The 14,067-nt window shown below is 45.3% G+C and overlaps 1 protein-coding gene across 1 annotated transcript in view; it reads left to right on the top strand.

Moving 5' to 3' along the window:
- LOC146186240 (kin of IRRE-like protein 2) overlaps positions 1 to 13,506 on the top strand; it is an 87,716-nt gene extending 74,210 nt beyond the window's left edge. The window contains exons 7-10 of the mRNA XM_084605644.1: positions 6,604 to 6,782; positions 8,349 to 8,526; positions 9,368 to 9,466; positions 13,097 to 13,506. Of these exons, the coding sequence (XP_084461770.1) occupies positions 6,604 to 6,782; positions 8,349 to 8,526; positions 9,368 to 9,453 (443 nt within the window). The 3' untranslated portion in view covers positions 9,454 to 9,466; positions 13,097 to 13,506. The remainder of the gene's footprint in view (positions 1 to 6,603; positions 6,783 to 8,348; positions 8,527 to 9,367; positions 9,467 to 13,096) is intronic.
- Positions 13,507 to 14,067: the final 561 nt, after the last annotated feature.

The raw sequence follows: 14,067 nt of genomic DNA, 5'->3' as shown, positions 1-14,067 counted from the left end.
CGTGCTCCAAAACTTAAGGGTGATTGAATCTTGCCAGTCACTTTAGGTGTTAGCCTGTAGGTTATACAGTTCCTTCGGTCGAAAAGTCGTCGACGTCGTAGTCGTGGTCCGCACCGCGCGTCGGAAATAATCCGGGCCTGCGTAAAAGAAATCGTACTGTGGTAGTTCGTAGTTCTAGTGGATGACTGATTGGTTTGGGACATACGATGACGAGTTAACGAAATCACCGAAAGTAATTGAAGGGTGAATTAAATAATTGAAAAGAAAATAAAGAGTGGCTTCAAATGTGCCAGAATGCTCAAAATGAAAGCCAATGCTGGAAGATGTAAGTTAAAATCATAGCGTGCAATTGATCAGTTAAATATTTGAAATAGTTGGAAAAAAATGCGAGCTGCATTAAAATTCGTCAAACTGCTCAGAATGAAAAGCCAATTATAAAAAAAACAAAAAATAGAAAGGGTGAACCATCGTCCGTATGTGTGAAACGCTAATTTTTAGATTTCCGACTTGATATAGGTGCGTTGCTTTGGAAGCGAGTGAGCGCTCGCTATGCTCCCTCCTATTTCATCGCGTTCTGTCCAAATGAATGTTTTCTTCATCATTATTGTTTTAGCAATAAGAGACACGCCACCCAGAAAATTATGTGAGGCGTATGCCTGAAACCTCTGGCTTTTGATCTCGTCTGACCTAAAGGCTTGAGACGATTAAAGGACTGTGGTCCTTATAAAGGACCAACACACCCCCTTCCTTTGCCATATATCCTATAGCCTGACAGGTCTTGCATGCTTTCATAAGAGTTTTCGGCGCTTTGTTCATCGCTTCTCTGAGTTGGCTGATTTGGTTCTGTTTTTACTGCCGGCTAAAGCGACACGAATCAGCCAGCCTCTTCGTGAAATGAGGGGATACAAACAGCACTTTTTTCATGGGTGAATATAGTGCACTTTTTCGTTTCTGGACATTCGCCATTTTTAAACACTTTACACCCCTTTCTTCCTAATTGAGAAATTCGCCCTGTTTGTGGTAGACAGTTCCTCCACTGATAGAGGTCAAATCGGCCTTTCATAGCTTGCAAATCGTGCACAATTGCCTCTACATCTCTTAGCGAAGTAATTGCCAGTTCCATAGGGGCAACGTCAACACCAGTTGTACGCGAGCAGATATTCCGCAACTCGTGTATTCGCGGAACCAGGCACTACCTCTTCGTAATATTCCAGCTGCCTTGGAAAAAAATATTCAGCCTATGGTCAATGTGCAGGACATGTGCTAGGAACTGCTTCACGCCTTAGGGACCATGCCGCAGGCTAGATTTTGAACACTTCTTTGGTGATTGCATGTTTTTAAAATTTAACAATATTCCCCTGCCCAGAAGCGTGTGTTGCACACCCTTCATGCTGTTTTCAATGTCTCTCCGAGGTACCGTTCTCTCCCAGTAGCAACAGAAACGGCCATTGGGCGGTGGACAGATTTTTCGCCGTTACGCTGGTGCTTGTTGGAATATTATGGCTCAAAACGCAATAGAATATGGTTTCTCAGTCCTAACACATTCTAAAAAAGATGACTGAGAGACACCATGTACCCCTGAGAGGGATTATTTTCAAAATTTTGCGCTCGAGAACGTCCGACAGCACATGCTTCTTGTAGATCGTCGATTAATTATTCATGGACGATGCCGGCGCCCATACTGAACTGCAGGGTAACATGTTCAAAACAGCGAGAATACACAGACACTCACAGATAAAAAGAGGATATATGGATAAAAAAAGCACCAAATAAATGCGCGCAGCTACTGCAGCGTAGCGCTGCCGTATCGGATAGGGCACCGGGCTGAAATCCAGAGGGCAGCACTGGAGGCGAAAGGGCGGTGGAAACTAACCGGCGGTGGAAACTAGCAAAAAACGACTGGAAGATTGGTGGCTTAAAAGCAGAGAAGTGACATAATGCTAGTAATGTAGGAGCAAAATTTAATAAATAGAATGATGGTTTAGTTAACCATTCTAAATCAATAATTAAGATATATGGAGAAAAATGAGCATGATAGCTACTGCTACCACCCCGTTTCAAAGGGGACGCTCCTATATTCCATCCATCCATCCCGGCAGCGCCACGAGTGAGCGCCGGATGATTTTTGTAGTGTTCCGCGCGGCCGTCTGTGCAGGGCGCGCGCTTGAAAAAGGCGATCTGCGCAGCGAAATGTTGGCAGTTTCGTCCAGCTGGAGCGACATAGCGAAGCACAACATGGGAGCCACACGACACAAGACGGAGAGACAGGGAAAAAAAAAAAAACGTCAATCTGGGGGGCGCACAAAGGAAATCGCCCAAGAGGAGAAAAAGAGTAGCGGCATAAGCATGGAAGGAAAGGGAATAATGAAAGCAAGTAAGCAAAAAAAAGCAGCTGCCAAGCCAAATTCGCGAAACTAATCGCAAGACAGAGTAAATGCGCAATTGAAGCGCTCCAATCGAGTTGATTACACTCTGAATTGTTTTGGTGCTCATGCAAGCTATCGAAGACAAGGAAATATAGACCACAGGACGGCTTAAATAAAAATTATGCAATGAACAACTGCATCTATGAGCACGGCTCACAGGGCGAGCACGGCGGTCCCAGGAGACCTGCATTCCATTTGTCGGACATGCCAATTGGCACTATGCAGATGCAAAACCCGTTGAGTGCTGTGGGGTCACGGGGGGACCCAGATGCCCGTGCTACCCGCACGCCTTCGTTCAAATAGTCTTGCTCTCCGTCTGTTGAGTAATGTTTCCTTACCGGCTCTCGTTTCTTCTATTTGTTTATTCTTCCTTTAAGGGGGGGGGGGGGGGGGGCAGTGCTTGAACGGTGTTCCGGGCTCTAAGTAACATATAAAAGAAAACTGGACATGCGGTCACATAACGGCACTGAATGCTGCTTCTAATTGTTTATAAATCGAAGTTGTTTCGCCTTCATAGTAGACACGTATAAGTTTCCTTGATCGGACGATTATTCCTCTCCCGTGTGCGTTCCTTGATATGGAACGTGGTGAAAGTTATCGCCGACTTCGGACACGCGTAAGCAGCACCTGCTGATGTTATTCGATCTGAAAACACTGCTAGCGCCACCTCATGGGACGTGCGAGAAGTATAGTATGTTTTTCGGTGCACAGCCACTAGGGAGCGCGGAGGCACGCGAGGGGATAGGGCTAAAGCCCCTCTATAAACTTCACTTCACTTCGTCCCCTCGTAGGGCGCCTCGAAGCGCGCGCCCAATTGAGGCACCCTACGAGGGGACGAAGTGATACTGCGACATGGAGCACAGAGCATTATGTGAGTAGAGTTAATTGTTGGGCTAGTTGGTATTCACGACCTAAGCTCACTCTTCAGCGCCACGGCACACAGGCAAAGAGACGAAGAAACGAAGGACGTCGTCTTTCTTCTCTTCGTTTCTTCCTTTCTTTGGCTCTGCGCCGTAGCGCTGAAAAGTGTGAGCTTAAGTCATTGCGTAAGTACGGGGGTATAAAGTTCTAAAAGCTGTTTGGAAAGTAATAATAGTGGGGCCTACCTTTGGGAAAACCGTTTCGTGCTTAAGGACAGAACTCCAGTCGAGTTTAGAAATAATCAAACATCTGTGGGAAGATAATTGAGGCCTACTGCAAAACTGCGAACTAAGCAGTACAGGCAGATTTGTGCTGCCTATTTTATGAAAATATTTTATGAAGAACGCCTCAGGAAAATCGACTATGATAGGTTGGCAGCCGAGGTTATTTAAACACTTACAGCGAAAATACGTTGACTCACAGTGGTTGAAAAGGACCACAACGCTAACCAGTAAGTAAGTACCAGCAAAGTTGTTCGCTGGGTTATTTGGTATAGCATAATGGATTGCAATGTTATACCTAAATGGTAGTAGGATCGTTTTTAAGGAAAATTAATTGCCCTAATTCTGATCCATGCAAGCCGTAACACTAACCAGATAGGAACAAAATGTATGATGTTATGCTCTACCAGCACAAAGTATTGCATTATCTAGAGAGATTTGGCCCGAGTTGTGGCGTATAGTTGGTGTTTTCCACGCCGTGCAAGCACACAATTGTGCAGACTTGTAGAAGAAGCGTCACGTAGCCGAGATGATTTCCGAAAGAGCAATAATATGTGTACGTTCCCCGCCGCACAGATATCGTCTTCCAGATACCACTCAGGTGCGGCAGAGAATACATTGGTCGCACCGGCAGAGTATACATCGGTCATACCGGTCGGTGTAATAATGAACTTCTCAGACAGCATGCACGTTGTTTGGGAGCAGGTAGTGGATCGAACTTACCACTCCACTGCAAGAATCGGTCAGGCTGGTCCCCTGCTGTGCACAAAACTTCTGTCTTGGAACGCGGGAAAAAATAACTCAAAAGAGTAATATTGAAAACCGCGCTCATTCGCGGCTTGGGTGAAAAGTGCATCAGCGGTACCTCAGTTACATTGTTGCAGAAAGAGTTGCTGTTTTTAAGCAAATAATGTATGTGGTTCGGCCATGTTCCTCATCGTCCATCAAGCGATACGCACGCGGGTCATCAACCCCTTGATTGGATGTTGGTTGTCGTAAAGTTTATATAATTAGCGTTAGCGCTGCATTAGTCGTTGCCTTATGCGTCTGTTGAGGCACACTGGTCACCAGACAATAATGTTCAGAACAAACGTAGTAGCAATTAGCGTTTGCCTCGTTTGCTTATCTAGTCCTTATCTTTCTGAGGGCTTGAAATTCATAATGTAGAGACGACAGGACGTAGAAATGAACATTAAACGACAGGTAGAAAACACAAAGGTTAAAAAAAAATTCCAAGGACGATTACGACATTCCTTAATACTTGATAGCATCTCTTTATTTCTTTTCACAAAGCGAAAGAGAATTGCGGGCCCTCGGATGTACGATAAGCGAGCGACCTGGAGGTCGTGATTCTTCGCTTTCCCCATCTGGGAAATTTTCTGGCTTGTGATGTCCGCACTCTACCAAAGCCACTTTGACTCTGCCCGGTGGGCAGTCTCGGGTGTACGATGTGAGCGAGTGGCGCAGAACTCATGGCTCTTCTTTTTCTCCTTCTGAGAAATTCTCTTTGGCTCCGGACTCTCTTTGTAAAACTTTCTGACGAGCTAGTTCGTACATGATACTTAAGAACTGCTGTGCGCTTAAAAGGCGATCAGAGGAAAGGATAGTAGAGGAGAGAGTACAGAACAGAAGCGCTCGGTTACGCAGGCAACTGCACGGTGGGCGACGCAGCGCAGCCGCAGAACGGGCGCTCTGGAAAACAAGCCCACTGTAGACGTATACAGGAAAGGGGAATCGCAGATTAAGAAGGAAGCGTTCTATGACAACTCAAGAGGCAGTGGCCTTCTCTTTGAAGCTAAATCATGATGCCTTAGAACGCGCAGCTATAAAAAGATGTTTAATCAAGAAGATGGAACTTATGCCATGCGTGGTGGATGCGCAGAAACACTTCAACATCTTATAATAGAACAGTAATCATCCAGATGTCGCTGCGGCCGCAGTCACTCTACCCGAGGCCTTGGGGCTAAGAGAGAACAACGAAAACGTGAGTGAATATGTGGTAGATGTTAGCAAGAGGCGTTTGGAAAATTGGGGGCTAAATATCAGGGAGTGGACGCAAGGGGACTAAATAACCATTAAATCGTATTTAAAAGCATACCGAGTCTATACAACTAAAGGAGTTAAAGTTGAAGTAATGCTTAGAGTGTCATAAAAAGGAAGGTAGAGTGTGGTAAGGACTGTCACCACCTCGTTTCAAATCAGATGCCCCTAAATCTGTCCATCCATTGTGAAGGATAAAGCCTATGGATGGAGGAAAGAAATGGGGAGAGGACGTTACGTCACATTTCTTTCTGAATCCGGTAGTAAGGGCTCCCCCTCGCGCACTATGCCAAACAACGGTAGCGTTTCCATATGGTTTCAGCACTATGCGCATACGCCGCTAGCGCCGTGAAGATTAGAGTTGCTCTGGAATCATTTAGTCACGCGAACGTCTCTGTTGTAGCGCGTAGTGCGAGTATGAACGTTAGGAATGTTCTACACTGTTTAAGAATACGTGGAATGAGAGGCTTGATCTATGGGTGACCAACTCATACGCAAATTATAAAAATGGGAGTGTGACCTAAATATTTGTGACAAGAATAGTTGTGAAATTTGTTGTTAAAACATGAAATGGAGAGTGCCTGAAAAATCCATGTCCTGTGCGCAGTATTCACTACGATCATTTGAGGGAGGCAAATAGTAGTAGTTTTGGTATAATAATCAGCAGAAAAAGAAGGATGAACGCCCTAACTGGCTGATGTCAGTATTTGCAAGAATCAAAGATAACACAACCATGCAGTGCTGCAACTGATAGTATCGTGATCATAAACAAACTCAGTGACCACATTGTGATTCAATTTAATGATCGGCGCCTTGCGAAAGTTGCACTCGCCTAAACCATCTTCTTATCATGTGCACTCGTTCGCAGCGCCTCCAGCGGGACTTCACAGTGCTTTTTTCTCTTCCTGCTATCCACCTCCATCAGTCGCAGAGGAGAGCCACATATCAGGTGTTCCGCTCATTTTGTATGTTATTCCTCCCCGCCTTGCACGCAGGCCGGCCCGACATCAAAGCGCTGAACAAGACCCTCATGGCAATCGTAGGGAAGCCAGTCAGGATCTCTGTGCTGGTCTGTGCCAATCCGCCACCGACACGAGCTTATTGGATCGTGAGGCGCCTGCTGCTCAGCCCCGGGGAAGCGGCCCTCACCCACTACGTCGCCCACAACTACAGTGTGAGTTGCCCGTTGATTGCCATGGTCTAGCCGACATTGTCACAAGCGCGCAGTAACGTATACGTGCATCATCATTGCGCAACGGCAGCGTATTATCGATATTACGCCGATATGTAGTAATATATTCAGTCCTCCCACCTCCACAACCCGTTCTGTTGCTCACTCACTCCAGTACCCCCCGTGGCGATAGCTCTTGTTGCTTATTGCTATTTTACGTGGTTTGCACTGAGTTTTTATTACGTTCGCCGCAAACATTTGCGCTATGGGTAAAAGAATAAATAAATAAATAAGTAAATAATTTAATAAATAAATAACCCCCGAAAAGCCTCCGGGGCGCTGCTTTGTAAATGAAACGAAATATTCCTCCTGCCGTTTTGCCCCCTGATCCTCATGCCAAGCTGCTACACTTCGTATTTTTAAATAGTGTTTTCCACAGCAATTTTATTTATAGGCAGGTGATGAGAGGACACTAAGATGCGCGAAGAAAAATATATATACGCTCGAACGGCCAAGAAGCATGGACGAATATGCTATGTTTGCGTTGCATATTGCTTGATTGCGTTTATTAAACAAAAGGAATATGCTTGACAGCAGTACTGGAACCTTGAAACTTGATACGCGTGTCTGCATTCGCAAAAAGCTTCGGCATAATTCACATTGGGCAAGTTTAGAGTACGATTCACGAAATCGCGAAGTTTAAAACTGAGAGCCATTCTCGGCGCAAACAAGCCTTAATTCCGCTGAAGGCAGCTCCACCGCAGCGCTCAGAAACGCAGCTCTAATATCCGTCACTGCTAAGCGCTACGACACCGTTCAAACTAGACACCCGCTGAAAGCGTGCCGCTATTTTCGTCGAAAAGGTTTCTCTGTGCCACTGATTATATCACACGTCGTACTTATAAGAAGACGCATCGACCAATGTATTGGCGACATTACGCGGCCGAAATTAGACGCCCACGTACTTCGGTGAGAGGCGGAAGCAGAAATAAAGTTTGGCAATATAGCACGTGAGCAACGCAGAGGTCAAGCGCGTTGAGATCAAACTTCAAAAGTTCGTGTCTAGCCACTGGCTTAATTGGGATCGACACACTGGCTGTTCACATAGAGTGACTGGTTTCGCGCTGGTAAGTTGTGGTTGATTGGCCTAAGAGAAAGAGATCACTGCTCGGTGTTCGTTGCGCCGTATCGATTGACCTCGAATGGCAAAAAGTCCCTGCCCAGGAGACGCAGGCTTATGAACGGTAATTAGCCTTGGAACCGCTGCTCTCAGCACGAAGCCGTCGTGGATTAAACGGAGCGAGTTACTTCGGTCCTGTTTTTTCATGCTTGACAGAATGGGGCGGCTGTGATCGACTCTGTCTAGAAGTTAATGCGCCTACGCTCTTTAAGGTCTCCATCATAATCAACCCCCCCCCCCCCCCCACCCCACCCCCCCCACTCGCCTCTTCATTTAATGCAGTTCCTGCGCTCACCAACCGAACTGCTTATCTTGTTCGCTTCTTACACCGGTGCAAAGATGGCTTCGTGCTGCTTTATCTCTCACCTTTTATTTTTTTATTTTTTCAGAGTGCCGACACACCGTTTTGCCGAACCACGTCCCTTGAAATTAGGTCTGTTCACCCTGAAGACGCCGGGGAGATACTCTTCGTTGCCAGAAACCATAAGGGGATCGATGATGCCGCTGTTATCCTCAACGTCACACATCAAGCTAGCTTCTCCTTCGCAGAAGAGAACTCCTTCGCAGGTAAGGCATGGAAATTTAACTGTTCTAAAGATTCAGAAACTCTAAATGAAATAACAGCACAATCACCGAATGTTTTTCGCCAATCCAAATTTTGCATTTAGGAGCTATGAAATATACGACTGCCACGCCGCGTTGCATGGTGCAGTAGTTAGGTCCCTCGACTAAAGATGCTGAATCGAATCTCGGCCGCGGCGGCCGCTTTTCGATGGAGGCGAAAAACATGGGCTGTGTGATGTCGGTGCACGTTAACGAACCACAGGCGGTAGAAATTTATGGAGCTGCCCACTACGGCGTCTCACAGAAATTATTCTCTTTGGGAAGTTAAAATCACAGGAACTATACGAAGCTAAACTGGGTATATGATTGTGCGACGTTTCCAGAGTCATTATATAGCAAAATGCATGTTAATATATAGTAGACAGGGCGGAATAACATCACATCAAAAATTTCAGGGGAGCACTTGAGTCACATCACGCCCGCACTCTTTCCTAGGAGAGAGTGCGGGTTTAAGCTGAGCGATAGAGAAATAAACTCTCATCATCTCTCTTTCTAAAGGGAGAGGGGTAGAGAGAGTATTTCTCTCCCTCTTTGTACTCTCTTTCTATCTCTCGGTGAGAGAGCGCTCTCCTTTTTTTTTTCTAGAGAGAGGAAGAAAGTCTCTTTCTCATCAATATCATTATCTATCATTATCTCGATATGGTGACGTCATGTGCTCAAGTATTTCCTTTCTTATTATGTGAGTTAACGCATTTTCAATTTCCATTTGCCACATTCAGAACCAAGCACTCAGAACATTTATAAGTTTTATTTCTATGCTAAAGAAGTGATACGTCTCTTGCAGGAAAGCCAGAAGTTAACTGGATGTTGGCAACATGGATGAGCTTAACCTTAGCAGTGTCTGGCAGACTAAAGAGTGGCGCAAGCTGACACTTAGTTTAAGGTAAGTGATGCTGCTGTTGAATGGCTGTGGCATTAATTTAGTTATTGACATTCAAAGACGTTCCTAAGCTGCGCAAAAATGCATGCTAAGTCTCAAGTGCGGCTGGGCTCTCCAGTCCACAGATCCAATATGGATCTAGTCCATATGAACAGTATTTTCTATAAGCAGCAAGGGGGGAGGGGGTGGGGGGGTTAGTCACTGTGCTGTGAAATCTTCGATTCTTGTTCAAAAGCTGATGACAGGAGATATCGGGGAGTACTGCGCCTTTGGCAATTTACTCTTGCAGGAGTAGCTCTCGGTGGTGGTGGTGAACTTTCTTATTGTGCCCAAAAACAGGGGTGCAGTTTTATTCATTATACTTTAGTCTTAATCTTTCGAATTCCTTGCACTTTCTAACTGTCAGCAGCTGTTCCTTCCTCAGCACTTAATGATCTATCTTCTCGAGACTGGCTAGGCTGTTCTCGGCTAATTTCGTCTTAACTTGCCAGACCGCCCACTCGTGCTGACGGCTAGCTTCATAGTAGCGAACGCCAGTTTATTAACTACTTACTCCGGACACATTTTGCAACAACACTGTTCCGTATTAGTGCATTAAACAAAGAAATACTCGTTTTCCTAAGTTATTCATCATGAGGAAGCCAGACACTATTTTTTTTTTCGCAAAGTGCATGAAATGGGCAAGAAATAAGTGCGAGTGCGTCGTTCCCTTGGGACCTATTCCATCCCTTTCTCAAGATGTGGCACCTTAAGGGGAGTGCACAAAATTACGGTTAGCACAATATTGGTTGAAATTAAATGAACATAGGCCACGCAAATGCGACCCGGTTTCACGAGCTACCAACTGTACCTGCGGTCATATGAAAAAGATGAAGAGCGATGCAGTATGAGAACCACAGCAATACAGTGGCATAGAGGGCTTGGAATTGCGCGTCGCAGCGGGTTTACCATCGGCCATTACTTTGGCACTGAGAACCTTGCGCACCTCAAACACTGTGGTTTGGTTTTGTGCAGGAAAACGCACCAGTGTTCACCGGGGTGCATGGGTATCAAGAACAACTATTTTTGTGCTTCAGAGTTCAAAGAGTGATATGGCATAATTTGTCCATGCCTACCAGCTTGAGGTTTGCTTTGTCGGTCAGACCGCAATAACTAAAGATGGTTAAGAAAACTGCGGATAAGTGCCCAGATAATTAGCATAGTTTCTAACTATATTGATGCTCACCGCGGCTTGAGTTTCATTACTGAAAAGAGTCTTACCCATATTTTCAAAATTTTCTGGCCACCCAGTACACTATATACTAGATGGTGGCAATACAGCACTGCAAGGGGTGCTCAGGAACAGGAAGTTTGCTTTTCTTTACTTGTTGAATATTTTTTCTGTCAGGTACAATGTTCCGGGACACCTTTTTGTTTCAGGAGGAGTATGAGATATTATAAGATGCCTTTAGGCATTCGTTGAAGGCAACGGTGTAAGCTTCTTATGCGTGGCTAAAATTTGCTTGTGAAGTTTTTCCTGCGCTGACTGCCAGTAGATAAACCTGCCATTGAGAACAAATAGGGTGCGTTTTCTAAAATAATTCTGTGATTCTGTGGCAGTTATGGAACATTGTAAAATACTTTTTATGAACAGCATCTGGCACGTACCAAAATTTCGCTCCTGAAGTTTGTCCTGCGTTCGCAATGAGCAATTAAGTCTTCACACAGACAACCAATCGGGTGCCTTTTTAAATAACTGCGACACAACTGTTTGAGTTGTAAGATATTTTTATGAATATAATGCATACAAGAATTTTTTCTTCTGAAGTTTGTTGTGCATTCACAACAAATTAGGCAGAGTGCCAGACAAAGCTAATAGGGCGCATTTTTGAAAATTTATTGGTAGCAAGAAACTTGAAGCCTGCCGAGGGCAGACACGGAAATATATCGATTTTTATCGTGGAGTTAAACAATTCATTTAAAGGCCCACTGCCCACCCTCCGGCCGAAAATATTTTCTTCCCTGGTGACTGCGAGACTTCGCCCCCAGAACGCAAGGCCGCAAAATGCTTTTGAATAGAATAATTAATAACGCAGTTACAGTCACCGCATTCACCCGATTCTGTCGTGTTTCCTCCCGTTCCCTCGCAAAGATTTTTCACTCTCCTGCCCGGTCGTCTAGCCTCCGCAAGACAAATTCCCCTTCCTTCTCCGCGTTTGGCGGTAGGTGGGGCGTGGTACTCAGCATGAACGAAAAAAAAAAAACGGGTGAGGGAGCGAGCGCCCCTTCATTCACTCCGGCCGTGGCAAGGGAAAAGCGCGCAGCGACCTGTGCGCACAATTAGTATCCTTCACTCGTCAGACAGCGAGACGGACCAATGGATGTCGTTTTCTACTTCGACGTCAGCCTTGCGGCTCGTAGAGAACGGGGAAGCTGATTTCCCGAAGGGGAGAATGAGATAGCTTTGACCTGTATTTTTGCTGCTTTGCAGCGCGCGTATCGCTGTAGAATTTTGCACAGACTATCTCCGGTACCTGATCGAAGCACTGGGCTCCTTTGCTTAAAAGGTCCTTCCCTGGACAGTGGCCCTTTAGCAGTTACGGACAGAGCCTCTTTCCCAGGAAAGGTTCCTTGATGTGTAGACATTCCAAATTTCTTTTGTGACGAGTGAGTGATGCCATCGTAGCTCTCACCATGCGAGGGACATACCTGCCAACTCTCGCGACTCGCCAGGGAGACTTGTTATTTTATTGAACTTTCCGCTTGTACAACCACTGCTCTATATATCCTGAAAAACAGTCTCTGCCCGCGCAAGAAAGGATTGTATCAAACTGGCACCGCGGAACCTGCAGCTGCATATTAGTCCCAAGCATCGCAATCAGCGTTCACACTAGCACCATTGGCATTGTCGGTTATGCAGCCGGTCAAAACCAAATCAAACCAAAGCAGCTGAAGTTGCACAGTGTAAAGTTGTGATTTTCGACTGCTTGAAGTCATGGTGCTACTAAAGTCAATTAAGATGTATTTGCAGAAGTTTTCACGGTTATAGTTCTAAATTTCTGTGCTTTATGACGAGAAAATGCAAGCATATTGCGTTTTGCGCAAAGTGTGGATGTGACATCAGCGTGTTCACGGCGGGAAAGATGATTTGAAAGTCGAATATATTTTCGCTTATACACAACCTTCCAACATCTGCTGCTGGTGAAGGGCCATCAGTCTGCACCGTGATTTGAAGATACGTACTTCGGCAGATTCTTGAAGCTAACGACCTGCTAATGCAAGGTCTGTGCTAAAGGAATAATTGAGCACTGCGTGAAAGTTTTGGCAAACCTCCTCCCTTTCCCCCCTCCCAGACATCGCTACAATGATTGTGGCGTGCCTCCCCCTCCATCACCTCCTGCGGGCGCGAGTAAAAAAATCTTCCGATTTTTGGTGTCGCCAGGTTGGCAGGTATAGATCATGTGCATGGAATGCAATGTAGTCTTCGTCCGAGTTCAAATAACAGTGTCGATGTTGCCATGCACAAAGAGTAGGTATACAATGCAAGTTATGTTAGAATTGTTGTGGTTGTGTCCGCTTGCAGTGCCTGTAAATATGCAGCGAATCTATGCCCCGGACACGCTGAAGTATGCTTGTCTGTTCTGTTCATTTCAGATTGTTTAGGCCAAGCGTGAGCACATGGACGTCCCATAGGCACTGAATGATATATACGTGTACCTGCCGCGGAGATGTGTGAGCACTTCTCGGAGAAGAGTATTGCCAGGCCTTCTTCAGCCAAGCGGATCCTACACACTTGTGCAACGCCAACTTACCAGTTCCACAAATGCTGAGCGTCCAAAGCCTGGCAGCACGTTACCACGGACAAAGTCGATATTTGTATAAGAAATGTGCCGAGAGGGGCAGAGCTGTTTGCGATGAAACCTCCACATCGTATATTGTACATGAAACAAAAATTGTTGTGAATTTTATGTTAAAGAGTGTTTATTAAGCTGTAAAAAATGTTGGAAAATAAAGTGAAAGTGACCTTTGCAGGCCACCACTCAGTATTGTGTGGGAGCCATACACAGCCGTAAACCTTGTACTGGGTTGTCATCTCACGAAGTTAAAATATTGTAAGTAGCTTCGACAATAGTAGAGTAAAAACAAAGGTAGTGGACGTCAACACACTTGCAAGGGCTAAGTCTTTGTGTCTATATGGCAAACGTTTGCATTTATCTGTTGACTGCTTTAGCGGAACGCAGTTTAAAAGAAAGAACACTGAAGTACATGTATTAGTAGAATTATCTGACCACTGGTCCGCTGCAAATATCTGACCCTAGATAAGCTGACGCAAATCTTTTTCAAGTTAAGAACGAGCCAGATCCTGCTGATACACAGATCCAAATTAGACACAACCTCTAGTCAGAGCTTTCATGATCAGCCCAAGTCTTACAGTTTCGACTGTGTCGAGCATGGTTGGTGCAAAATCTGAACTCAGAAACGCTTATAAGAAAGGGATTATTGGCCACGTCATCAAGGAATGTAACCTTGAATGTAGGACCTGTGATACGTCGAACATTAATGTTTAGCTCCAGTGTTAGTATTGGCTTCCCTAATGCATTCTTCTTAGCAAAATGGCCGACAGA

The sequence above is a fragment of the Amblyomma maculatum genome, chromosome 6 (genome assembly GCF_055883805.1).
Source record: "Amblyomma maculatum isolate TAMU_Amacu chromosome 6, ASM5588380v1, whole genome shotgun sequence".
Classification (NCBI taxonomy): Eukaryota; Metazoa; Arthropoda; class Arachnida; order Ixodida; family Ixodidae; genus Amblyomma; species Amblyomma maculatum.
The sequence above is the reverse complement of the archived record's forward strand: the minus strand, read 5'-3'. Positions and strand labels throughout refer to the sequence as shown.